General features: G+C 38.3%; 1 protein-coding gene and 1 pseudogene across 4 annotated transcripts in view; both read right to left on the reverse strand.

Annotated features, from left to right (window-relative positions):
- Nucleotides 1-17,053, reverse strand: part of LOC149016663 (putative disease resistance RPP13-like protein 1) — an 81,760-nt gene extending 64,707 nt beyond the window's left edge. The window contains exons 1-6 of one of the 3 annotated variants that reach the window (XM_089154738.1): nucleotides 13,208-17,053; nucleotides 5,072-5,125; nucleotides 4,655-4,970; nucleotides 4,476-4,540; nucleotides 3,139-3,290; nucleotides 2,476-2,798 (exon numbers count right to left, since the gene is read on the reverse strand). In XM_089154738.1, coding sequence (XP_089010864.1) covers nucleotides 13,258-16,653 — 3,396 coding nt within the window. In that variant the 5' untranslated portion in view covers nucleotides 16,654-17,053 and the 3' untranslated portion in view covers nucleotides 2,476-2,798; nucleotides 3,139-3,290; nucleotides 4,476-4,540; ... (1 more) ...; nucleotides 5,072-5,125; nucleotides 13,208-13,257. Of the gene's footprint in view, nucleotides 1-2,475; nucleotides 2,799-3,138; nucleotides 3,291-4,475; nucleotides 4,541-4,654; nucleotides 4,971-5,071; nucleotides 5,126-11,853 lie in introns of those variants that run through there. The other 2 variants (XM_089154739.1, XM_089154740.1) reach the window with 2 other exon arrangements.
- On the reverse strand, nucleotides 17,053-19,098 carry LOC149016669 (tetraspanin-2 pseudogene; annotated as a pseudogene). The gene is made up of 3 exons (XR_016173588.1): nucleotides 19,056-19,098; nucleotides 17,433-18,693; nucleotides 17,053-17,312 (listed from the first exon to the last, which is right to left on the reverse strand). The product of XR_016173588.1 is annotated as a tetraspanin-2 pseudogene (transcript).
- Between the last annotated feature and the right edge of the window lie 512 nt (nucleotides 19,099-19,610).

Raw genomic sequence — 19,610 nt, forward strand, 5'->3', positions numbered from 1 at the left:
GACAACCCGTGGGAGTGAACCGTTATAGGATCCACGGTCTTACCCATCAATAATAATAAACACAAGTATAGATAATCAAGAGCAAGAATAAGTGCAATAATTAATAAAAATGTCACAGGAGTCCAAATACTCCAATAAATATCCAAAAAAGAATCGAAAGAAAGAATCAATAATCAAATGTAATATCGAGTTCAGCGGAAGCAAAATAAATAAAGTAAATAATCCTCTTTCCGATTTTCTTTTCTAAATCTAAAAACTAGTTTTCTAAATTAGCAAGTAAAGAGGGTCCACCAATATTTCTCCATACGATCATCAAAATCCTAGCAATCTGCCTCCGTTGGCCATCAATGGGTGCTATAAGCGCACACCAAGCATCTTCAGGAGGCTTCTCGCTCTACAAGTACATGAACCACTGTCTGTGCCACATCAGCTTCATATGAGAAGACTCTTTCATATGAATCATCTCCAACTTCCGATGTTGTGCCACCATCTGTACAGCTCATATAATATATACAATGAAAGGAATGAGTTCTGACGAACTCAGTAAGGAACAAACAATTCTCATATATATGTCAATACAATCCACGAATGCATATATGAAATGATATTAATGGTATGCAGAAATATGAATGCTACTAAGATCTAACTATGCAAGTCTCTAACAGTTGACATGCTTTAAGATATACACCAACCTTCCTCTAGGTAGGTTTAGTCACTCTGATCCGGCAAGGATTGGTTACCTCTGTAGGGATCCTGGGCAAAGGGGTAAGTCCACACCTGGCTCTCAAACCATGGCTGAGGGTTAAATCAACACTCTCTCACCACGACCATTGGCAATGAGTATTGGCGCATGTCGGGGTTTCTAATCCAATGCAAGACATAATGGTAACATACGATATGAAGTCCAGATACTTCCCCTGTGGCACCAACCAACTCGGTTCAGTATCCTTCGCAACCTAGGAGTGAGAACCCTCATGGACTGGCTATGGCTGTTGGACTCCACTCCTTAACCATATGGTCATCCAAATATTATTGGGGCGGATGCTCTCATGACTCCTCACAACACCCAGTCCGCTCCTTGGACGTCCATGAGCCCAACCCTAACATATGCAACCCTACCATTGCATGACCAATAGTGGACCACTGAGTCTTCGCATGGGACTGGTTACCGCTGTAGGATGAAACATAGTCACGTCACCATTGTCACGGGTCATCCGGCTTCAATTCCCTTGCCAAAAGGGTAATAGTATGTGGGGTATCTAACCATGCAATTCTAGACTCTCCTAGGTATGTCATCTAGTAATCATGATAGTGCTAGAGGTATCAGTGAACATGTGCTTATACCACAGTCCTCTGATATCTCCAACCAAGATATCCCAACGGAATACCCCTTCCATCACAACTACACTACATCACTCTTTATCATACCATGAACAGTTGTGCAATATTATAAAAGATGAAGTACATCAAGGAACACCACAAACACCAAGTATGCAATAAGATTCACATGCTTTATACAATTACAGCAAGTTACATAATCAAAGAATAGTAAATAGAACAGCTGAATCATCATGTATATGTAATTGCATATAAATAAGAATGCATGTCCTTACCTTTTAATTTAGTAGAACCTCTTTAAGTTGCAATCCAATAATAATTATAAGACTTTAAGTAAAAACAGAGGACACCTAGGCATGGGGTTACAAGAATATATAAGAGTTAAGAGTCAAATCAAAGCCAAAATCAAACCTACACAGTCTACTGGAAACCAGCCGGTCGCTTAGGTTGAGCGACCGCCACTAGTGACCGCCTCCAAAACAAAGTTCTAACTTCGAAAATCAGACTTTTGGTGGTCATAGGCTAGTTTAATGACATGATATGTGTATAATTGAGTGCAATTATATATATGAGTGAACATGAAGTGACTTAAGTGCTAATTTGCTAAGTCTTCTTGCTTGAGCTTGAGTTGATGATCATTGATGTTCTTGAGTCTTCTGGTACCCCATTCTTCATGCTCATTTTGACTAAGACTTCATGTCCATCTTGGCTTGGTCATGGACTTGACTTGGGCTTAGGCATTCGGCATTGAGTTGGATTTGATCCACTTGCTCTCATATTGAACTAGACAAATACAACTCAGTATAGCCATTAGTAATTCATGTTTGTTATCATCAAAACTAATGGAGGCTGATGTGGCAATGCTGACATGACATTTTCCAACAAATATGATTATATATTGTATGTAGAAGGGTGGGACTATTCATTCTTCAATTCAAAGTCGATTTACAAATATGGAGAGTTGATTATTAGTGTTTCAGTACATAAAAGAATGTCAGTTGAGTCGATCTATAAGCCATAGAAGGAAATGGACAGAAGTCCTCCATGTCTTGTGTTCTTTTCTATATGAATACTCCTTCTGGAATGCAAAAAGTGAGAAGGAGATTCCAAAAAGAGGATGTGCAGATCATGAAACAAATCTGAAATTAACATATTTAATGCCAACCACTGTTTTAATTATGCTCTATTGTATACATAGATGAATGCACTTCCAATAATCCCAGGGAATCATAGAAAACTGCCACCAAATCCAGGAATATTTCACTTTCGATAACGTATATCAATCATCGGATCTTCAGTACAACAAAAAATATACTCAATTATACTTGGATTGTATAAGGATAAGAGCTAATGGAGCAGGCCATTTGCCTCATCAAGATAATCAACATTGCGATTGCCTGAGTCTTCAAAATTTTCAAACATAAATCCCAAAAGTCGGTTTCCTCCACCAGCCTCCTCATCTGTAAAATCAAATGTTCAAACACATCTAAAAGAATGAAAAATAAAATCTAGAGAAAGATTGTAAATAATGAAATCAATGATCTACTTGTAAGTTGCAACCCACCCCCACCCCCACTGAAAGAACCTGACTCAGTAAGGGAAATGGACATGGTGTGGGTTACAACTCAGATGCTTTTCATCTACATTGGACATGTGTGCATGTATGAGAGAGTAAGTAACAAGGAACACCGGAAGAAATTAAGAAGGGAAACTGTTGAAGTAGAGAAGTAACATAGGAAAAAAGATGCTGGTGTTAAAAAACTGGGAGATGGAGAAGCAAAATAAAGCTGCAAGTTATACCTGAATGTTGTTGCCACCCATCCATCCAACAGTAGAGTGCTTGTTGCCACCTGTTGGGCCGATTGGTATAGAACAGAGAACGAGCCTTTTGTCCGTAGTGACCCACAGCAGCGGAGCTTCTCCAAGAGGGGGTGCAACAATAGGAAGACTTGCTGCAATGAAAATTTGAAAAAAAATGGATGGTTTAATTAGGGAATAACAAAACTCAAGGATTACTTTCTTGATTTTCTTTTTCTTTAGTTGGGTGAAAGTACTAAGTTCTTGATGAGACTACCTTCTCAAAAGAAAATATTTGCATACATAGAGAGTTAAAGAAATTGATACAGTGAAGATGTTGTCATGGATTACTAATATAATAAGGTACTACAGATGGATTCATCCAAGGGACTTCAGCATAAGAGGATAACAACAGATAATTTACTACCTGGTTCCACCACATACAAATGAGATTCACAGTGGCATGGCGAACAACTCAATTAATGCAAGTAAAGGTTCCAGAAGGAAAGAACCAAAAGAAAATTCTTGCTTGGAGACATCGATGGTTTGGACAAAATTTTGAAGATGATTGAAGAGGACAAAAGTCATTTTTAATTGATCAAGTTTAATCCTCTATTTTGTCTTTCTTAAGTACAATTTTGATTATACAAAACCTTATTGGAGTTGCCAAAATGTGTATCATACATATCTCATTGATCTATCAAAATTTTGAAAGAGAATCAATCTATTATCATGAAGTGCAATTAAGTATAAAGATCATAGACCAGATACTAATAACACCAAAAACAAAAGAAAATCAAAACTATAGAGCTAATTAGGTGAAGCAACCAAAATCCCCTCTTCCCACCCACCAAACACGTTAAAATAAACTGTGAATTATGCCAACACATGTTGACAACTATCTAATTAAGAAATTGAGTTGCTGCAAATCATAACTTAATATAAATACATTATTATAGAATGAATATTGAAGAAAATAAGAAAGTATGATCAGACAACATAGATGATTACATAGATTATAAAATTGAAGGTAGTCTTTCAATCACATGAGTCACATAAGAGAAAAGTATATCAAAAGCAGTAGAAGCTCCTTCAAGAAAATCTAAATTTCAAATGGTTTATAACAGTGTAATGTGAGAGGACAACCTGCAATTAACAGGCCAACAAATAAGCATTCTGTACGATTCACAAGAGGATATCATTGCTAATAACTCATAGAAAAACACCTTTGTGATGCTCATCAACAGTCAAAAATTAAACCAACAAATTGCCTCAGATGAAAAAAAAGCATAAGGAAACATCCAAACTTTGCGATGAGACCAAAGCAATGAACAAAGTACCTTAAATCCCAGTCTCACAAATGATGCATCATTTCCGACTGCCTATCATTGGCTTAGAGCATTCACTTTGTTTGCCATCAGCAAAGAAAATAAAGAATAAGGTTTGGTGATGAAGACAATAATCTCTTTAGAAATACAGTAAGTTCTTCACCCCAAAAAAAAAAATTACAGTAAGTTACCTACAAAGGAGAGTTGTCTGAACAAAAAGCATGCTCCGATAACAAAATAACAAAGCAAGAAAACAAATCCTTTCATGTAATGTGATGTCCCATCCTGCAAGTCAATAATTATTATTTCAAAGATTATTTAATTTACATTGATGATATATACATATATACAGATTCTCATTTAATTTTTGTTTTGTTTTTGGCTATATACCTGTAAAGTGAAGGATGTAACAATGATGGACAAAGCAATAGAACTGGTCTCAAGGATGTTGAAGTCAAGGTCCATTTTAAGACCCATGACCCATGCAACCAATACAGTGAAAGGAACCTGAACCATATACCAAATTTATGTTGGCTAAGTGATTGGAATGGCTTTTGTTTGGTGAGTCAAAAAGAGATTGATTGACATTTAGAGAGTATTAATCTTACTACAAAGATAGAAATTTGTATTGCAGACCCTAGAGCAACACCCAAAGATATGTCCTGCATCATGTTGAAAACCAAGTCAAGTTCCATCAAATTGGTGATCTGTCACCCACAAAAAAAAAAAAAACCACACCAAAAGAAATCAGAGTTCATCTATACTATTTCAACAGCACGTAGGGTGACCAAATGTTCTTTTGATTGACTTTTTGCACTTTTGTGGTCCAAGGGGAAGAACACCAAAAGCGAGAAGAAGCTTAGAAACCGCAACCTTATAAGCCCTTGAATATACTAAAGGCATAGGACTTGAAGTGCCTTCAGCCCTTGTTTCGTTATGCTATAGAAGTTAGAGAGATCGAGAGAGACCAAGATTGATCGAGAGAGAAACCCCAAGCCAAAATAAAAACATTAAAATTCAGAAAATTCACTGTGGAGCAATACCAATTAAAAACAGAACATTGAATCGTTTCTCACGGAATAGAAGTTTTTGATCTAGTCTCTCATGTGTGGCTTTACTGCTCAAAATTATAGTATAGAAAATGGCGACAAAGCCACGCATGAGAGACCAGACTTCTATCAAACACATTGGACAATAACTGCTAATTCAATCCATGATTTTGTGGCAAAAAGGAAAAGATCAAGAGCAGTAAGACCAACTCAGAAGCTTGTTTGTAGATACAAAAAGCTTGGTCTTGACCATTTTGATGGAAAGAACAAACCTTAAAAAAGAAAGAGAGGGAGGGAACTCAAACGCAATATTGGGATTTGATATGAAATAAGATTATGACCGAAGTATCCACCCAAGGGATCCAACTCAAAAGCTGCTAGGTTACTCAACATCCCCTCCTAACTCCGTCAACTTGATGAACACTAAGCGATCACTTTTGATGCCTTGCGTTTGGACCCCCTCCAATGCCTCAGATCACCCAAGAGCCAGAACAACTATAGTTTGATCATCAAGTCTATTGAGGAGCTCCAAGATCCGCTAACCTCCCAATGATATAGGAGGCAGCCTTCTAGAGCTCCTACAATGCCATAGGTCCTGTTTCTAGGACAAGAGGTATAGAAAGAATAACTTAAAAAAGATAAAAGCATCAAAGTGATCACACTTCAAGCATGCAAAACATGGATTTTTATTCCATCACTGTATGGGGGGGGGGGGGGTCATACATGCCAGTAAAATAAAACCCATATGAAAACAAAAGACAGACATTGATTCTATAGTTCAGAGACATACAAACACTCTCATAACAGAATTAACTATAAAAAGGGCTACTTGGATTTGATGAAAGTGCAGCAGTGAAACCCTTAGCTACTTAGATGAGAAAAATAGGTTTGCCTTTGATTTGTCATAGCATCTCCATCTTGTCTCCCATTTTTCGTTCATCTATTCCACAAAATTACAACCATTGTATGAATCCTGTATTTGGGTTCTTTCTTGGTATTTGTCATGCTCTTAGGCACTCAAAAGGATCCAAATGGTCAGGGCTAAAAGAGAAAAAAGAAAAGAGAAGAAAATAAACACTCTTCAATAATTCATGCACCAAAAACCACCACCCACTACAAACAAATTCCACCAGAAAAAGTACCTAGAATAGAAGAATAGAAATCAACACCAAACCCCAAAATAAATACGGTTCAGTCAACTTTTCTCAAAATACTAATGAAACAGAAGTCCTTATTTAACATAATTGTCATTTCACACCTTAATTCATACTTACTCCTAAGAAAATAACAACAACAACAACAATAAGCCTTGTCCCAACTAAATGGGGTCGGCTACATGGATTCTTGCCCTCCAATCAGTTTTGTTCGAGGCCATGCTAGATACAAGGCCTAAGCTATACATATCCTTTCTCACCACTTCTCCTAAGGTTATCTTAGGTCTACCCCTAGCTCTTCTAGTTCCTTCAATATGGATTATATCACTTCTCCAAACAGGAGCATTTATAGGTCTCCGTTGAACGTGGCCGTGCCACCTCAAACGACTTTCTCTAAGCTTATCACTTATGGGAGCAATTCCCAGACCAACTCTAATATGATCGTTTCTTATCTTATCCAACCTAGTTTTGCCACTCATCCATCTTAGCATTCTCATTTCTGCTACACTGAGTTTATCTATATGATTCTTTTTAACAGCCCAACACTTTGCACCGTACATCATAGCTGGTCGAACAACGATCCTATAAAATTTTCCTTTAAGCTTTAATGGAATACGCCGATCACATAAGACCCTGGACGCACCTCTCCACTTCATCCACCCTATTTTAATTCTTTGGGAAACCTTATCCTCTAAATCACCTCTTTTACTTATGATTGAACCTAGGTACCTAAAACAATCACTCTGAGGAATCTCTTTATCGTCAAGTATCACCACTTCATCATTTGCCCGATCATGACTAAAGTTACAAACGAGATATTCTGTCTTCGATCTACTAAGTTTAAAGCCTTTTGATTCCAAAACTACTCTCCATGATTCTAATTTGGTATTAATCCCCACTTGGGTCTCATCAATCAACACAATATCATCCGCAAAAAGCATACACCAGGGGACTCCTAAGAAAATAAGTTTTTTGAAATTTGATTTGTAAGTTGTATCCCAGTGGAGAAAGAACTTTAAGGTGAAAAAAGTACCTAAACATTGGAGCTTTAGTTGTGGAATCTACAAATTAATTGCCTTTGGTAGATCATACAGACTTACTTCAATTTTGATCTTATCTCTTGGTGTTATCCATATAAAAAAAATAGTTTAATAAATAGCCATCAATTCCTCCTATTGCTGTAAATGTGCGGATGCAGCAGAGCAGGAGGGATGAATATGACCTGTCCAGCAATACCAATTAAAAATATAGAACATCGAATCGATATGTACTCTATCAAACATATTTTAGAAAGGCTCTTTGAGAGAAACCCTTGTTCCATTCTGCTATAGAAGTTAGAGAGATCAAAAGAGATCAGGAGAGAAACCATAGTTTTGAAGTTGACGAAGTTAAGAGGGATCAAGATTACCCTTGTTTCGTTCTGCTATAGAAGTTAGAGAGATCGAGAGAGAAACCATAGTTTGAAGCTGAGGAAGTTGAGAGATCAAGAGAAACCCTTGTTCTATCTTCCCTTCATGAGAGAAACCCTTGTTTTTATAAGATGATTTTTTTAGGTGTATATTTATATATTTACTAAGCTAATTGGACATTGCCTAAATGACAAAATTTGTCTTGGTGAAGAAAGTCTAAATATAAATTTCTTTTTTGAACAACCTATTACTTGCACTATAGTGTGGATGTGCTTCTAGCACAACAGTTGCAACCTCCTATGCAGAGCCAATAAATGCAAGGAGGTCATGGGTTCAAACTTTTGTCCCCACCACACCTTCCTCCCCTCCCCCTATGCAGAGGCAATAAGTCCAAGTAAATCCTTTGTCGATGATGATAAAAAATAAAAATAAAAAAAAACTTAGTTGATTTATGATGGAGTTTGGTCATTATTCTCATGCTAACTTAGTTTGTTATTCATTTTATTTAACTATTAAATATCAACAATTTTTTATTTAATTTACAAAAGAAATGTGGTAGCATGGGGAGGGGGAAACAAGAAGGATAAAAATCAGAGGTACCTACCAGAGGTTTGGGTTACAAAGTAATTGGCCTACCCTAGCGGCTTATGGATTTGACATTTCTACAGTTGAAAGAATCAATTTAGGTCAGACGAAGTCTGATTCTATCCCTAGCAGCTTTTCTCACTTGTCTCTTTATCATGCACAGAGGAACCCCAACTCTTTGTTAGCATCTGCAACTTGAAAGTATGAAAACAAGTACGTATTATTCTATACCCAATTTTAGTCTTGTGGCAACTGGGCTGTATTTTGATTTCTTTGTCATTGGAAATTTTGTTTTCCGTCTGAAGAATAATCAGGTTAAACTGATCCCTACTGTTGGTGTGTCTGGCATTTAAAGAAGTTTAAGTTTACATATAAAAATCAATTCATGTCTCATTAGTATCACAATGGTAAATGTAGTTATGTTAGTTTTGTAGGATGGGTTATAAACTAGATAAACAAAAATGGTAAATGTAGTTATGTTTACTTATCACTAAGACTAGGTGCTAGTAAAATGGGATCTAACTGATAAATTGGGTACTCATGGGGTGACATTAATTTTAGGGGCAGAACCCTGCACCAAAAGAGATTTGAACTCTTGACCTCTTACTTATGAAGAACCAGTTCAATTCACATTCCAACATGGTAGAATAATATTATTGATATCGATCCTAGTGTTTTACGTGATAATAAGGAGGGGCTCTTAATCAATCCAATTGAGATATGGACCAAAAGAGAGATGAATTCAGAATTTGAAGGTGCAAAAACCAAAAGGAAGTTTACAGGAGCTCTTAATCAAGGAGGAGGTTAACAGCCTCTGCTACCACTATCTACCAAACCCAATGAAGAGAAAGAGTGTGCAGTTCCTCTCTTTTTTCTAACCAGCCTTTGAGTTGCTTTCATGGATTCTGGATGGAGCCTTTTGCAATAAATTAGGTTGTGACCTTAAATCATGTATGAAAATGCAACTAACTACTAATTGTAGTGTTTCAATCTTCTATTTTGCATTCCCTGCTGTATTTGAAGTACTATAGTCTAGTACTTTGCATTCCCTGCTATAATTTTGGTATGATCATAAGATCTCATCTTTTTTTTTCCCTATCTTTTCGATTATTTGAAGGCTGGATTTTGGAATTAAATGGAAAGGAACACTAATTCTTTCTGTTGGATCTTTTAAGAAGTGAACGATTTTCTTGAACTTTGTTCAAGACCTATAATCTGTTAAAAGTTCAGTGTATGTAATTTACTGCATTATACACTCTTTAGGAGCCGCTTCTGATAAATGACACAGTATTACTGAGATAGTAGGTACTTAATTGGATCTTGACCAAATTCCTTATGAGACATTGGAAAGGTTGTACATAGTTGCCACCTTGACGCGATCGAGTAAGCAAATCTAGGGTTTCTAATTGAAGGATCTCCTTCGGCAGTCCTTGCAGCCTGCCATCACTTCATCATCATCTCACCCCATGACAAGACGTGTTAGAGAACAGTAACAAGTCAGCACATTATCCATTCCCCCTTCCACTCTTTTATTTTCTGTTTGAAAACCCTATCCTTTCCAATCACTTTTCCATCTTCATATCTCCTCATCCCTCCATTAGAATCTTAACCATATCCATTGACCCTCTTCCTCCATTGATACTTAATCCCAATTGCAGCCCTTTTCATCCTTCCAAAACCCTAATTCCCTGCTGCCCTGATTCCCAAACACTAAACTTTAAAACCCTAACTCTAAAACAGTGAAAACCCTTAGTATATAACTGTAAACTCTAACCCTAGATCCTTTAAACCCTAACCCTATACTCCTTACAGCCCTAACCTGAGGCCTCTAAGACCCTCACCCTACACTTCCTCGAGCCTAATTCAAGGCCTTTGACACCCTAACCCTAATTCCAGTATCCAAGAGGAAATAGCCCAGCATTCCGTTATCTAAATTATTCAGAAACATGGCCCCTAACCTAATAAATCGAACCTGTATTATGACACTGTTTTGACCCTAAACAGATGCTTGAATCAGTTCTGCCTGAAACCCTAAGTTTTCCAACTGCTATTCATCTACAGCTCATGGATTCCTAGCCCTCATTCACTTGAGGCAATATCATTTGGAGAGTGGGTACTCCTATGTCACCATTTTCCCAGCGCCTGCTCTATAGGGTACTCATAGGAGCAATGGTATTCATCTTCTTCAATTAATGCATGTAATTACTCTTCCACTCCTCTGATCGCTCCTGAATGCCTTTATTTTCTTTTCTGTGCTTAAGGCTTTGCTTTCCAATGTTGAAGGAAAGAATGGGCAAGGCCTGATGTGGTCCTATAGATTGGATAGGATCCCATTAGCAGCCAATATTCAGGAACTGGGATGAACTGGGGAGCTTGCTTAGGTAAAAACGGGTTTTATCTCTTCACTAGGGTTAGGCTTTGATGAGAACTAGCATTCAATAATGAGGTTAGTGAGTGATGCAGAATCCCATAGTGAAGGTTTTGATTTTGTTTTTTTTTTGGGGGGGGGGGGGGGGGTGGTGGGAGGGAGTTGTGTATGGGTTTTAATGGCTGGGAAAGTTAGATTGAACAGGTACCAAACTAGGTTTGGGCTTTCTCTTTTTTGTAAGGAGGATAATTTAGGATTTCTCTGGATCAAATTTGGAGGGGTTGGAAATGGAGGTTTGAACCTGGTTTGAACCTGTTTTGATGGTGGAAGGTCTATGGGAATTTTGGGCATTGGGAAAACCAGAAAAAAGAAAGGAGAAGGATGGGTTTGGGGCTGCAGGTTGGATTCAGCATTCCGAAGTAAGTAGAGGAGCATTCCATCCAAAGGGAAGGCTGGTTAGAATGGGCTATGCAGGTCTTAGGTCTCCAGAAATTGATAACAAGAGAAGGGTAAAGCTAGGTTTGGGGGTGTAGAGGATTAGGTTTTAGGAGAAGAAGAAAGGGGTTGGGGCTAATTCAATTTATTGTTTTGTTGATGAACAACTACTTTGAGTGCTTGAAGATATCCTTCAACTTGCAGAAATTTCCACAATAGGGGGAAAGCTTCAAGAGAAATTAAGTATGACAGGGAGACTTTTTTTTTTTTTTTTTTTTTTGGGGGGGGGGGGGGGGGGGGTTGGGGGGACACCAAGTGACATGCAATCCCCTCAGCTTCACCAGACAAAAGACTTCGACTCCCCATCACGGGGAATATGTTGAACTAGACCTGCCAACCAATAAAAGAATAAAGAAGAAAATCTCACTCTCAGTAATCCAAAAGTGGGGAAATCCGAAGGTGTATTCAAGTCCTACTCAGTTTAGGAAACTTAAAGTCCACACTTAGTGGTAAATTGATAGCAGATTTGTACTAAATAAATGACAACAGAGTTAATGAATAACCAGTGATATGGAACTAATAAACAGTTACACGGATCAAGTTTTACAAATCAGAACCAGAAAATAAGGTTTGAAGAAGTGGACTTGTACTAGAATTTCTGAATTTGGTCAAACTCCAGAGTTCTTAAAACAGGAATCCAATCAGGATCATCAAATGTTAAAACAGAATCATAATAGCAAGTATTCAGGAAACTGAAACTATTAGGTGAGTAAACTAGTAGTAGGAATGCTGAAATTGATGGACAAGTTCTGATTTGTAAACCACTGATGAAACATAATTAGAAACCAGACTAGAAGCTGAAAGTAATAACGACCGTAACATGATTCAGTGACTGATAGATTGATGAATCAGAAAAGCTATGCAGATAGTAAAGAGTGAATGAATAAACTATGCAAAAAGAATGGAAAGCTTATAAAGTATTATTTTTCCTCTTACTGTTATTTCTGTAACATTTCCCTGCATAGGAGCAAGGCCCTCAAATGAGAGGGAAGAAGGAAAGAGTAGGGTAAAGGAAGAGGAGTATGGAATAGTCTGAGGTGGGGAAGGTTTTGTGTTTAGATGTGTGTTGTTGCTATAATCAATGAATCTCGATGGACTACATGTTTGTGTTGATGGCCACACTCTTTACCCTAAAATTATTTAATCCCACATTTGGAATTTCAAAACTCCTGCAAAGAGCTAAAAACATGACCTGCTGAGTAAGTGTACACACTTCCCGACATAACCTGCTGAATTGTAGAACAGATCCATACTGTACTGAACTTCAATTATTTTTGTTGACCAACTGAAGCTTTTTGGTATTCAGAAAACTAATGATATGCTGATAAGTGACGCCTTGTAGATACTCAATAGTTCCATGCAATTGCATGTCTTGTATATATTTTAGAGCATTTTCAAAGATAGCAGTCCATCTGAGGCTAATTAAAGTTCCATGAAATAGCCATGCTGCTTTTTGTTGGTTGTTGAGCACTTTTAAAGAAAATATTCGATCTCTTGTTTCTCTTACATTAGAGGAGTCATACATATTAGCTGCGGTGCGTATTTGATTATAGAAGAAATAGATATCTGACTATAGGATTAGGCTAGAAAGAAACCATACATATCTGATCAAAGAAGACATACATAACTGATTACAGGATTAGGATAGAAAGAAATCATTCGTATCTGATTAAAGAAGAAATACCTCAATATTAGCAGCAATGCATATCTGTACTTCTCCATCTGTAGATTTTACTATAAGAGGCCAGATCCACTTGTGGTGTTTATGCTACTTTGCCATACGTCATCTATTATTACCTTTGAGATTTGGACGATCTTGGACCACTCTTCTGCTTCTCTCTTTTGGTACCGTTGTGCCAGCGTTGGACAGTTATGGATCTCCAAACATTTAAGAGAGGATAGGTTGGAGAGTCCATCATATAGAGATTCAAGAATTGGGCAGTCCTTGATGCAAAAATCTTTAAGGTTTGTGGGAAGCAGACCCTTTGGAATGCAAATGAGAGCAAGACATCCACCAATGGTAAGAAATGAAAGAGAAGTGAGATTATAAAGACCTGAGGTATGTAGGGGTTCAAGATTCTCGCACTCTGTAAGAAAGGAGCAATTCACAATCTCCAATTGTTTAAGATTCGTCAGTTTCAGCAGCCCCTTCTGCAAGATATTTAGCTGCCCACAATTTAGAACAGAAACCACCTGAAGTGCATTTGGTAAATCCATGTTTGGAATGGACTCAAGAGCAGGGCACTCTTTGATTTCTAATCTCTGGAGGGAAGTGAGGCTACACAGTAAATTTGTGGGCAGGGACTCTAGATTCTTGCAATTGATGATCTTGAATTCTTGAACTGTAGTGGGTAACCTTGTTTCCTTGGAAGACCGAAGAGCAGGGCAATTTTCAATCACAAGTTCTTGGAGAGACGTTAGAGTGTCTAGCTTCTTAGGTAGTGACTCCAGATTCTCGCAATCGAAGATCCTCAATTCTTGAAGTGCAATAGGTAAAATCGTTTCCTGGAAGGACTCAAGAGTAGGGCAACTTTCAATTTCAAGTTCTTGGAGAAATGTTAGAGTGTGTAGCTCATTGGGTAATGACTCCAGATTCTTGCAGTCAACAATCTTCAATTCTTGAAGCGCAATGGGCAACCTTATATCCTTGAACGACAAAATAGCATGGCAACCATTTATAACTAATCTTCGTAGAGATACTAAAGCGTGTAGTCCCTTGGATAGTACCTCTAGATTCTCACAATTTGATATTACAAGAACTCGGAGTGATGTAAGGTTGTGCAGTTGTAACCCAAGGTGGTGTTGCTTGGCCACCATAGCTTCTGGCTTATTATTGCCTACATTTGCCCCACTGAGTTCAGAATCTTCAGATAACTTTTTGTGTGGCCCCACTTCGTTTGAGATTAACAATTGAAGGCTGGTTAAGTTAGCCACTCCTAGTGGAATTTTATGGAAGCTCCAGTTTCCAGGAAGACCAAGATATCGAAGGTTGATGAGATTACCCAGATTTTCAGGCAATTGTCTAAGCTTCCCACATTGAAGAAGTGCCAATATTTCTAAATTGTAAAGATGTCCAATTGAGTCAGGTAACTTGACAATGTCAGAAAATGAGAGATCAAGAAGCCTTAGATGTTTCAACTTGCCAATTGAATCAGGCAACTCAGGATCACAAATTTGGACACGTAGCACGCGAAGGACTTTGAATTGCATGTTTGATAAAAAGTGCCTTGGACTTCTTATAATATCATTTCGAGTTAGAACGGTGCGTAAGGTTTTCATGGCCTCAAATTCAGTCATGTCAACATTATAATTATCCATCATGTAAGACAAGTGACGAGTTGTAGTTAGAACTTGGGATGACTCATCATGATCTCTTCTGCAATACATTCTACTGGATACAAATTGTGCTAAATCTTGGATCAGATCATGCATCACAAATCTTAATCCTGTGTTATTAGATGATTCAAAAAATGATCTTTGAAGTCGTTTTGTTGAGTCAACAAACGGGTGAGCATGACAATGATTAGATAACTCGAAGAAGGACCTCATAAATAGTTCATCAAAATACTCAGCCCCTATATCTTCCAATCGTTTCTTTCCTTTTGGTTGAATTATACCTTCTGCCTTCCACAAGACAACTAATTCCAACTTACTGAATACATAGCCTTTGGGAAACAAAGCACAATATGTAAAGCATCTCTTCAGAAATGCAGGAAGATGATGGTAGCTCAGCATGAGTGATGGGAGAATCTCAGATTCTCTTAAATCCCATACTTCATTCTCCAAAATAGTTTTCCATTGAATATTCTCTCTTTTATCCCGTAAAAGACCAGCAAATGTCTTTATAGCCAATGGTAAACCCTTACATTTCTTCACAATCTCTTGTCCAAATAATGCCAACTTCTGATTTGCATGATGTGAATTTTCATCCATGAAAGCATGCCTTCTAACAAGAGCAAAACAAGCCTCATCTGACAAACCTTTCAAACAATGGTTGTTTGGAACAGTTCGCACGATTGACGCAACTCCTTTATTCCGTGTTGTAACCAATATCTTGCTTTCTATTGTACTGACTTCAAAAGCAGTGCTTAAAACCTCCCATCTCTCATAGTTCTCATTCCACATGTCATCTAGGACCAGTAAGAATCTTTTCTTGTTCAATGCTTCTTGAAGTTTCAGCTGTAGCAGGTCCAATGAATTTGAAGGAGGAGATGAACCAGTAGCTGACTCGAGAATTTCTTTGGTTAACCTAACCACATCAAAATCTTCAGATACACAAACCCAAGCTTTTAGATGAAAATGCTTGGTGACTTTCTCATTGTTATAAACAAGTTGAGCAAGGGTAGTTTTTCCAACTCCGCCCATGCCCACTATTGGCAGTACTGAGAAATTATTGCCATTGTTGCTGGCATGACTGACAGTTTTTTCTGAGAGTAACCATCCAACAATCTCCTCTGTGTCTTCTTCTCGGCCAAAAACTTTATATTTATTCACCAAAGAACTCGTAGGTGGCCTTTGACTGAAAAAAAAGGGCTTTGAGGACCCAAATCCCATACTGGAAACCAAACCAAGAGCAGCACCTTCTTGTGCTACACTTTTTAATCTCTGATTGATGTCCCTTACTTTTGATCCAAACCTTTTAATTCTCTGCAGCTCTTCAGCAATACTACATACCTTAGGTCCGATGCCTTTTATTCCCTCTAAAGTTCCATTGATGCCATTGATTGCAGATTTTATGCTATGGTTCGATGTAAAAGAAATACTACTTTCAGTTGATGAAGTACTGAGAGGAATGGGGTGGCGTACCTGTTGGGTTTGGTGAGCTGCTTCCAATTTCAGGTGTAAAAGTTCAGTTGCATATTCATCCAATATATCCTCTGCATCATAGAGAAGTTGCTTGAGGTGGTCCAACCACAGCTTCACAGCACCATTTGTGAATTGCTTCAGTTCAGCTTCATCTAATAAGGCCTGAATCATAACTGTTGTCCGCTTCAGTGATTCCACTTCATCCAAATCAATTTCCCATCGCAGTAAGAAGTCGAGCAACTCAGGAGAGGCAAACCTGTCAAAAGCCACCTGAAGGAAAGCCGAGAGGCAGGAACCTCCAAAAAGCTGTCCCACAGATGACATTTTCTTCTTTGAAAGAGAAAAGGAATGTAATGCAATGAAACTTATAACAACAGAAGCAGAAATCTGATGGAGAGAAGAAAGAAGAATAGGAAAGATGATGGAACTGAACACTTTTTAATGTGGAAGAGGAATGAGTTTGAAGTTCTACAGGAGGATATGGAAGTGATTGAGCTACCTTTCCTATTCAGTTGACTCTGTTATTCCCTACTTGAGTCAAACCAAAGAAAAAATGTTGACTTTATTATTCCCTACTTGAATCAAACCAAAGAAAGAAAGAAAAAAAAAAAAACTTTGACTTCATTATTCCCTACTTGAGTCAAACCAAAGAAAGAAAGAAAAAAGTTGACTTCATTATTCCCTATTTTTCAAGGCACCGGGCAAAAAAAAAAAAAAGAGCAAATTGCATTGACACTTCAAAATGAAAGCTTTAAAACACTGACATCCCATTTTATGTTTTAAAAACACAACACTCCCATTCATTTAAAAACACACTAGTCCATTCTGTCAGTAAAACCATTAAGCCACTGTTCATTTTTCCTTAATTCCAAAAATGCCCTTACCCTATCTATTCTCTATCTTCACTCGGATCACTCTGCTTCACCTGTCCACCTTCACCTCCGGTAGACTTTCTACCATAACTCTAATACTGGTGGATAACACTGTGGAGATAGAAACACACCAATGAAGAGAGTAAAATTTCCAATCAGCATTGACTGAAAAGCACAGCACGATCGCATGCTAAGAAAAACAATTTCAGATACAAGCGCGAACTAAAGTACCTCTTTACAGGAAGATCTTCCGTTCGAACTAGGGTTTCAGTTCCTGTTTTCTTTCATCGAATCAGATTGTCAACACACACGAAATTCACAATAATCTCTGCTTTTTTTCATCGAAACAGAAATGAATCCAGTGACAAATGAAAGAAGAAAATAAAAAGCCCTAAAAATTAGTGGAAGAAGCAGGCTTATCAGAGCAGGTGACAAAACAGAGCATAGGTAGCTTAGCCGCCGGAGAGGAAGCAGAGGCGAAGCGGAGAGTCGATGTGTGGTTACGGCAGATGCTGCGGCGATGGCGACAAAAAGCGGCATTGGCTGCGATGAGATCGGGTGGCCGGAATATCCCCTTCGACGTTCCTGCCGGACACGTTGCAGCGTGCGTTGGTTCGAGTTGTAGAAGGTTTGTGATGAGAACAACCTATCTGAACCATCCGGTGTTCAGGAAACTTCTGGTGCAGGCGGAAGAAGAGTGAGTACGGCTTCAACAACCAAGGACCTCTCGCCATTCCATCCGACGAGAAGCTCTTTGAAGAAATCCTTCGATTTCTCTTTCTTTCAGATTGCTCTGGTAACTCCGCTCGTTTTGTGAATCTTGAAGATTTTCAGAAGTCTTGCCACTTAGCTATTAATCTCAAAAGGGAGAAAAAGGGAAATCCTAAGCCCAACCCTGTTTGTATCGTCGGAAGAGGTCTTCTGTCTGGGCGTTCTTGAAGGCACTGCAACCGATTAGGTAAACCCAAATCAGAGCGACGACTGTGATGATGAAGAAGATGATGTTAGCCCTTCTCCATTCCTGCCTCAGATTCCCCAACAGTCCTCCTCCTTTGCAGGCGTTACAACTGTAGCAGAGCTGAGATTGATCATTGTTCCAGACATAGCAGTCAGCATCAAAATAACAAAATCATCAACTCTAGATGACAAAGTAAGAAGGAAGATTAAGAAGTGGGTAATGGGAATTTTGAAGGAAATTAAAAATTGCCTGAAGAGGGGTGATGTGAGCCATGAAGAATTGATCTGGGGTGATGAAGTCCTGGGAGCGCTTGGAGCAGACATCAGATTGGGAGAGAAAGTTCTGATCTTGGGCCAATTTTCAGAGTTGGTGACGTGATCTTGAAGCCAAGAAGAGAAGCCATAGAGATTATACTCCTTGTAATTACGGCCAAGGACGGAGTAAGAACCGTCAGTCTGGTGACGACGTTGGCGAAGACGAAGAGAATAAGGGTATTTTTGGAATTTAAAAAAAAAAAGTAAATTAACGATTTCACTAACAGAATGAACGAGTTTATTTAATGATTGGGGTGTCTGTGTTTTTTAAAGATAAAATGGGGTGCGAGTGTTTAATGAATAAGGTGACTTATTTACATATGTGCGTGGGCAACTCAGCTTTCCCATTCGGTCAAGGAATTGAAAAGCATTTGAACTTAGTTGTGGCAGTCTTGGGTTACCAAATTTGTCAACCCAAGTTTGGTATAAGATGAAATTTATTTTCCCTTCATTCCTTTTTGATTTTGATCGATCTCAAAAATGACGGCAACATGACTCAGGCTTAAGTAGACAAGTACCTAAGCCTGTGGTTGTTCATAAAGAAAGCTTCAGGTTTTTTTTTTTCTTCCAGAAAACATCTACATTCAACAGACGGCAAAATCGAGGTAGGCCAAATAGTCGCCATCTCCAGAGACTGAGCCTTCCTAGCTAGGTGGTCAACAACATAATTGACCTGTCTAGGAATAAAGTTAAAATTACATAGTTCAAAATGGAGTAAGATGTTTGATATTTGCAATGATGGGTTCTAAGTCTCTTCTAATTGGACCGACATTTTGAATGTAGCCCAGCACTTCTTTGCAATCCTATTTGATGATGACCTTTTCAAATCATTCTCCCAAAACATATAGGATCGCCCGTCTGATTGCGAGAGCCTCCCCAATTGCTGTTGATTGAAAGCAACTAAACTCTGATGCTGCTAATCTCACTCGTCATTGTGAATCTTTAATGATTTGCCCGATGCCCATATTTGGTCCACTTTCTTTGAAGCTGGCGTCACAGTTTGCTTTGAACCAACCAACTGGAGGATGCTTCCAACTTGGGAATTGTTGGAGCAGGTCCAAGTTTCTAATGGGGGTCATGCTTTGATGCTGAGACAAATAAGGTCCATTGGTTTGATTGGGCTTTTTGACTCTCCAA

The sequence above is a fragment of the Hakea prostrata genome, chromosome 5, assembly GCF_041222555.1.
Source record: "Hakea prostrata isolate BN-2017 chromosome 5, UWA_Hpros_2, whole genome shotgun sequence".
Taxonomy (NCBI): domain Eukaryota; kingdom Viridiplantae; phylum Streptophyta; class Magnoliopsida; order Proteales; family Proteaceae; genus Hakea; species Hakea prostrata.